A 7,740-nucleotide genomic window follows, 5' to 3' on the forward strand; every position below is an offset into this window, starting at 1 on the left:
CATCAAACCATGGAACCTTGAAACTTTGAGGGAGATGTTAATTCACATTTTTATTCATCATACTCATTTTTTTTTAATCTCTGAATATTCTGAATTTCCATTTTTCTGTAAGGTTTTGAGCAGATTAAATTGTGGCCATTGTGGAGGTCCGCGAGGCTGTAGACCACCTTTAGACCACAAACTAACGTAGTCGAGTCTGAACCAACAGCGCCTCGTCTGACCGCAGCCAAGTACGAAACTCAACATTTGCCTCAATCGCATCTAAGTCGGAAACCTTAACAGTTCAACTGAATGCAAATCTGGAACTCATACCGTTTACTTTGGCCTGGCTTGACCCTCTAACGAAGTCCATTTTTGAGTCTTTAGCTGAGGTCGAATGCTACAAGAGAATATTTCCGTCCTCCTCTCTTGACATCATCCCTCTTTTTTTTTTCGTGTGGTTTCTCTTAATAATTGAAATAGACACTCTAGATTTGGCTTTGCGGGCCACATAAAATCATGCGGCGGGCCGGATCTGGCCCCCGGGGCCTTGAAGTAGAGAGACTATGTTCCAAGTGAAGGGAACGTGTCAACTACGTGCTACTAGTTCTATGAGTGACAGTAAAATTTACCAGTGTTTCACTAGTAGGTGAAACTACAAGCTAGCAGATGTTAACAATTATGCATTACTAGTAACTTCTGGAAAGCGTTGGCCTCACAGTTCTGAGGACCCGGCTTCAATCTCGGACCCGCCTGTGTGGAGTTTGCATGTTCTCCCCGCGCCTGCGTGGGTTTCCTCCGGGCACTCCAGTTTCCTCCCACATCCCCAAAACATGCAACATTCATTGGGCACTAAATTGCTCCGAGGTGTGATTGTGAGTGCGGCTGTTTGTCTCCATCTGCTCTGCGATTGGCTGGCAACCAGTTCAGGGTGTGCCCCGCCTCCTGCCCGTTGACACCTGGGATAGGCTTCAGCATTCCCTGCGACCCTCGTGAGGATAAGCGGCAAAGAAAATGGATGGATAGTGACTTCTAGTCATTCTACTAGTGGGAAGAAATAACAGAGTAGTCAAAATACTGAGCAGTTAAGTGTGCCCAAAATGTTTTACTAGTGGGGACAAAAAGCATACTAGCACATAGAGAATTCCGGGAACTAGTAGATTAAAGAAATGCTCAAACGGTGCACACAGACGCACGCGGCAACAGGCGTGTCTGTGTTTGGGATTACGGCGGTACCATTCGAGTTAAAGATAACAGTCTAATCTGGAGCGTCCTTGATTTGTCTGTCAAAAACTACCACAGCAGTCTCTCGTTCCGTACAAGGAGGGAGGACTAAAGTAGGATCACAAACATGTCTCAGACTGATCAACAATGACCTGCCACAGGGCACATTTTAATTAGAAGGATGATTACAACTCTAATTAAAAAAAAAAAAAAGTATATACGCACAGTTACTTGTGAATATTCAGAGTGGGGAGGAAAAAAAAGATGAACAGTGGAAATGCACGGCAAGCAGAGAAGCCTTGTGACGATGAAAGAAGTGACAGCACTTCCCCGACTGAAATACTTCAAAGCACTTAATCTATCGCACGTATCGATCACCGATCGCTCCTCGATCCCCGCAGCCCCCCCCCCCCAAAAAAAAAAAAGCAAGAGCCAAAGTTGCCCTCGCGCGCGCGCACCGACCAAAGTCAAAAAGTGGCGTTCGAGGGAACAAAACCCACTTACGGTGTCTCCCGGATCTCGAACGGCCTCAAAGTGAAGTCATCTCCCAGGGAGTGAAAGCAAGACATGAGCGCTGCTGGTGGACTCATGATTGGATTATTTGTCTCGGTCCAGCCCAGTTTGCTCGGCATTCCCACGAGGCATTCAGGGACGCCTCGGAAACTTCAATTTTACAACAACAAAAAAAAAGCCTCCGCGACTTTTGCTTTTTAATTGATAACCTATACTGGATACTATACACACACATTACCCCCCCCCACACACACACACACACACCACTACACTCCGAAAAAGGGGTGAAGTAAAATCATTACATGTAACATTTATATGTGGACAGGAACAAGAGGGAAGTAAAATAAAGACCGGGGAACTGTGTATGCATTGTCATGGCACAATTTATCCATCCATCCATTTTCTTTGCCGCTTATCCTCACGAGAGTCGCAGGGAGTGCCGGAGCCAATCCCGGCTGTCAACGGGCAGGAGGTGGGGTACACCCTGAACCGGTCGCCAGCCAATCGCAGGGCACATGGAGACAAACAACCGCACTCACAATCACACCTAGGGGCAATTTATAGTGTCCAATTAATTTTAATTAATTTTCTAATTAAGTTTTTTGGGATGTGGGAGGAAACCGGAGTGCCCGGAGGAAACCCACACAGGCACGGGGAGAACATGCAAACGATCGATCGGGATCGAACCCGGGTCCTCAGAACTGTGAGGCCAACGCTTTACAAGCTGCTCCACCGTGCCGCCCGGCGCAATTTATTTTCACGACTAAAATCATATGAAATATCACCAGCTATTGCAATTTGAATCTGGTGCGTGCATAGACGCTTGCGTGGGCAGGTGCTCAAGCCCCCAAAAAAATGAAAGGCACACAATTGCCCGAAATCATTCATTCATTTAAGAAAGAAAATATGTCTATATTATTATCTATTTCTGTCTGTTAACACAATCAACACAGACAAGACAACTATTTACAAAAATCTGAGGAAGGCAAGCTGGAGTGGAGACAAAAATTCTACACACTCCAATGACAGGTTTTGAAAAGACAACTCATTTAAAAACTTTTTTCATCGTATTAATTCACATTTAATGTATATAACACTATTGAAAAGGAAATAATATATTTTAGAAAGGCCAAGTTAAAAAAAAAAACATATAAGTGCCCAGACCCTCAAAAAATTTGGATATGGGTCATATTCATCACTTTCAAACTGTGGTTTCATGGGAGTCACCACTCACCTCCTACTGCTTAAAGTGCCTTAGATGAAACCCAAATAAATCTCAAATATTCTAATAGTCTTTTTCTGGAATGAATTCAAAGTAGGGTACAAAAATATGTACTGTATACAGTTTTCCAATGCATTAATAATCATATACCATATGTATACGTCTCCCAGGGAGTCGAATAAAACCGTTTTGGATCTAAACACTTCCATCTAGTGTTGAGTTTTTGAAGCACAATTTCCTGAGCACACCCAAACTTTTGTCAATCACGGAGAAATTGATTTAAAAACTTCACCGATCAATAAAATTTTATTAAAATTGCGTTCTTGCAAATTGATTACTTATTGATATCAGACTACTTTTTGAGACATTATTAGTCAAACAAACAAAAAAGAATGTATAACCTACAAACACAAGTTTAGATAGCACAAAGTATATATGTAATATATAAAATATTATATAATAAAAAATGGAATTAATATTAAGTTGTTCATCTGTTTTCCAATCTACTGTAGTACAGTATACATAGTCTAAATGACTATACCGTGTATAACTATAACGCATGCCAACCATGCATCTTAAATATCAGTAATTTAACAAATATAACAATATTTCAGTGATCTTGCTTCAAAACTAGATTAGAAAAAGATTATGTGACATACTTTTTTCATATTATATTTATATATTTTTATTATTTTATATTTATTATATTTCAACTGGAGATTATTTACATGAACTTGAGAAAAAACAATGATTTTTTTTCTAATTTGTGTACCCAGGATAATCAGCACCATTTTAATTTGATATCTGAATATTTCGCAACTATTAATGAAGAAAAAAAGACACAGAAGCCATTTATTCAATGATTCCTATTATCACACATGATAAAAAAAATTGTGAAAAAAAACATTTGCCCCTAAACTGTACACGCTCACCTGCGAGCTAACATTTTTTAATCTTTACTTTTAAAAAGAGTACGGTTTGAATCCCACAATAAAAAATATTATAAAAAAAAGTTAATTGATGATAACAGAACCATCTTGTCATAATCTTATAACTTCCCGGCTTCTTTAAACTGGCCGAGCAGTCCATCGTCCGCTCGCAGCGGGAAGTAGAGGGTCCTGGTTTTATAGTAGCGCGGGTCAGACCGGAGGTTCTGGACGACGTCCGCGAGGAGGTGGGCCCGCTCCACGCCGCAGCCCGGCGCCTCGTAGCCGAGGTTGGTGAAGTGGACGTGCAGGTGGTAGTAAGACGGCTGGTAGTGCAAGTACGCTCTCAACTTGCCGGCTGGCAGCTTGTACTTTTCCAAGATGGCGTCCTAAAGCCGCACGGCGCACCGTTAGTTTGGTGTCATCGTATCAAAAGATCATTTTAAAAAAAATTATCCCGGGATCACCTTTCCTTTCTGGAAAATGTTTTGAAGGAGTGGTAAATGCTCTGACGTCAGGTCCCTCAGACTTTTGATGTTTCTCTGATGCGGAATGGCGATCAGGTACAAATTATCCACCTGAACGAGGAAACAAATTATGAATCGCAATCACACACTGTACACATTCACTAATCATTTTATTAAAGGTCAAGTGTCAGACCTATAAACATTGTAATGAAAAATACGTGTAACGTTATTCACTTCGATGTCTATACGGAAAAATGAATGTGAGCGGAGAGCGCGTCGTCCGTGTGCAAAGTTGCGGAAGTCTTATTCGACATCCCAGTGGCAGCCATATTGCCTGCATCTACTGTCCGTGATGTCACCCCAGACATTCGCCATTGAAAACGCGCTGTGGTCCCGACTATGGCAGACGAACACGCCCCTTCAGACACGGAAGCTCTTTTCGAAGAAGAGAACATCTCACAACCGAGTGCCGCTACCGGGGCAATATTACCTTATCGTTTCGAGCCCTATTTAGATGATATGCGGATCACGGCCAAACCGTACGCGGCCAAACCTGCTCCCTGCCCGATCCCCCTCCGGCTAGTGGTGATTAAAAACGCTGCCCGCGAGTGACGCCGCAGCCAAACCGCCTCCCCATCCGATCCACATCTGCAGCGGAGATGAGCCACCGCGGTCCGGCGCCGAAATGAGCCACCCTGACGGCGCTGCGTCCAGTGATCACGGCTTCAGTCGGGGTGGCACATGGACACATTTAGCACCCCTGATTTACAGATTAGGCCCCCCCCCAACTATTATTATTTTTAGTAGCTGTGTACTCACCCACCTGTCATTTGGAACCCACGAAGCTCTCGTCCTTTGCACCTGTGCACGTCTGTTTATACTAGTTTTGCCTGCTGGAAGGTGGCTCGTTGTTCCTTTGTGCGAGCCAAAATGCCGGCTTGTTGTGTTGCTGGATATTGTTCGAACACTCGGGAGGGTGGATTCGCTCTTCATACTTTTCCAAAAGATCTGGTTCGTGATGAAAAATGGATTTCACAGGTGCAAACGACGAGGGCTCCGTGGGTTCCTACTAAAAAAAATAATTGTTGGGGGGGGGGGGGGACGTAATCCTCTCAGAATGGCATTGTCGTTTTTTGCGGCCAAGTACGCTACATACTATCATAGATACTGTCGGGGAGTCTGTTGTTCGAAGTGATCCACATATCATCTAAATATGGCTCGAAACGATGAGGTAATATTGCCCCGGTAACTTCACTCGATTGTGAGATGTTCTCTACTTTGAAAAGAGCTTCCGTGTCCCATAGTAGGTGGCACAATGGTGAATGTCCGGGGTGACATCACGGACAGTAGATGCAGGCAATATGGCTACCACTGGGATGTCGAATAAGACTTTCGCAACCTTGCGCACGGACGACGCGCCCGCCCCTCATATTCATTTTTTCGGACGGACATTGAAGTGAATAATGTTCTATGTATTTTTCATTACAATATCTATTTTAGAACGTTCATAGGCATGACAGTGGAGCTTGAATGAGGAGCGTACGTGCCGTGCGTGCGTGCGTGTCTCACCTGTTTCTGGTCCCATTTGAAATCCGGGAGGAGCACAAAACCGAGCTTCGGGTCCGGATCTTCAAACACTATCCGCTCAGACTCTGCCTTCTTCTCCAAGATGTTGTATACCCACTAAAAATAAAATATATAACCCGAGAATTTAAGTGTTGATTTTACGTAATCTTTTAAGTTACACTAACCTGCACACTAAAACTCTGCTTCTGGATGAAGGGAAGAGTTATGGCCTGGTAGTCCTCCGCCGTTTCCTCCACCAGGAAGCTCTCTTGACACTGGTATTTCTTCACGTGCTTCTCGGTTGCAGGAAGCACCACGGTTGCCTTGAGCTCTGAAAAACAAAAATATGAGTCTCCCATTTTTCCTCCTTCTGTACATACATTTTATCGGCACCATTGAGGTGAGGTGGAGCCTGGAGACGATACGTGCTGTAGATGTCATTCCTCATGTCCAGCGTCAGGGTCGACGCGGCGAATATTTCAGCCAGAGTGTCTTCTCTGATGGGAGTCTTCTCCAGGATGACCACAGCATTCTGTTCGTCAAGCTGACGAGCGTGTCAACATAAACGTAAAAACTTGTTTATCTTTTTTTTTGCCCCTTTAAAAGTGATCAACGGTTTACAGTCAGAGAAAATCAGAGCTGTTTGTTTTTTAATATAGTTCACGTAGCATTAAAATGTTTTTTTTTTTTTCATCTTGATGGACAAATAGCTCAATAAACATTGGTGCCAGTGAATGCATATTGGCAGTTTCCACGCATATTCTGAGTTTAAAAAAATATACATATATTCGTTGTATGAAACTACTATGATATTCAAATTTATGATTGCCTCTAAAAATATTCACGAAGTCACAGAGAGCCACAGCACACGGATGAAAAAGCCACATGAGGCCCGGGAGCCGTGGGTTCCACACCCGTTCGGGTGCGGTGCACAGCTGCTTATAAAAGTATGAAAAAGTTGCTACCTATTAAAAATTACTGTAAATATTAGCTCATTGCTGTTTTACACGGCCAGGCATCGAAATTTAATATAAATTTAATCCCTCAAATCCCACGTACTGTATAGAAATAACATATCGCGGCGGGCGACGTAAAAACCAAGACTTCACTCTCGTTGAATTAAATAAAACAAAACTCGTTGAATATACAAAGAAATCACGTCCACAATAAGTATTAAAATCAAAAATTCATTTTATCTACCTTTCCGTGGACAAAGATGACTTTCTCCCTGGCAGAATCACTCAATACGTTAGTGGTTTTAAAGCCAGAGAGGACATTTTCGTCGCCCTCCTTCACATTCTCTCCTTGGCTATTTTCCTGATCTCTTTTTGTCTTTTTGTTTTTGGGAGAATATTCATCCGATGCCTCGCCATTGTTTTCACATTTGGTTGAGACGGCAGCCATGTTTGTTTGTTTGACGCCTCTTCCGCCTCACTGGCCAAAGATTGTTTACGAGTCAAGATAGTGCCTTTGGTAAACAGAGGAACCGGATTGCTATATATATTTATCCTTTCTGTGAATTCCGGGATTTTATTTTTATTCCAGCAAAACTGTTGATTGTCTGTCTGTAAACTGTTCCTACAGACATAAAGATTAAGAAGACGAGAGGGGTCAGCGCGCTGGGAGCAACCCAGCTAAATGACGTAGAAACTTGGTGGCCATGTTGGCAGGGGCAACGTTCTTATCAAAGGCAAAGCATGAACATTGAAATGAAATTGTAACGTGTTCACTTATTCACCAATTTTCATTAGTTGTTTACCAATGCCAAAGAATGTCCGATCAATTACAGAAGACTTCATTTCTCGACAAAAACAAGACAACGCCTGTTGGAAGTTAACGCTAT

The 7,740-nt window shown here is 42.8% G+C and overlaps 2 protein-coding genes across 5 annotated transcripts in view; both read right to left on the reverse strand.

The window, feature by feature from the left end:
• zgc:66433 (uncharacterized protein LOC321250 homolog) overlaps positions 1–1,830 on the reverse strand; it is a 55,337-nt gene extending 53,507 nt beyond the window's left edge. For 2 of the 4 annotated variants that reach the window (XM_061834459.1, XM_061834456.1), the window contains exon 1: positions 1,708–1,830. In XM_061834459.1, coding sequence (XP_061690443.1) covers positions 1,708–1,793 — 86 coding nt within the window. In that variant the 5' untranslated portion in view covers positions 1,794–1,830. The remainder of the gene's footprint in view (positions 1–1,707) is intronic. The other 2 variants (XM_061834461.1, XM_061834460.1) reach the window with 2 other exon arrangements.
• A 1,832-nt stretch (positions 1,831–3,662) lies between these two features.
• dcps (decapping enzyme, scavenger) lies at positions 3,663–7,524 on the reverse strand. Its single transcript, XM_061834960.1, has 6 exons — positions 7,098–7,524; positions 6,291–6,441; positions 6,083–6,228; positions 5,901–6,014; positions 4,332–4,442; positions 3,663–4,253 (listed from the first exon to the last, which is right to left on the reverse strand). The coding sequence occupies exons 1-6, from the start codon at positions 7,299–7,301 to the stop codon at positions 3,987–3,989; spliced, it is 993 nt and encodes a 330-aa protein (XP_061690944.1). The 5' UTR covers positions 7,302–7,524; the 3' UTR covers positions 3,663–3,986.
• Between the last annotated feature and the right edge of the window lie 216 nt (positions 7,525–7,740).

This window comes from Syngnathoides biaculeatus, chromosome 11, assembly GCF_019802595.1.
Source record: "Syngnathoides biaculeatus isolate LvHL_M chromosome 11, ASM1980259v1, whole genome shotgun sequence".
Lineage (NCBI taxonomy): Eukaryota > Metazoa > Chordata > Actinopteri > Syngnathiformes > Syngnathidae > Syngnathoides > Syngnathoides biaculeatus.

Coding starts and splice junctions, on each gene's coding strand:
- dcps (XM_061834960.1), bottom strand. CDS start 7,301: ATGGCTGCCGTCTCAACCAAATGTGAAAACAATGGCGAGGCATCGGAT. Junction 6,229..6,290: donor GGCTCCACCTCACCTCAATG/GTGCCGATAAAA, acceptor TTTGTTTTTCAG/AGCTCAAGGCAACCGTGGTG. Junction 4,254..4,331: donor ACATTTTCCAGAAAGGAAAG/GTGATCCCGGGA, acceptor GTGCGGCTTTAG/GACGCCATCTTGGAAAAGTA.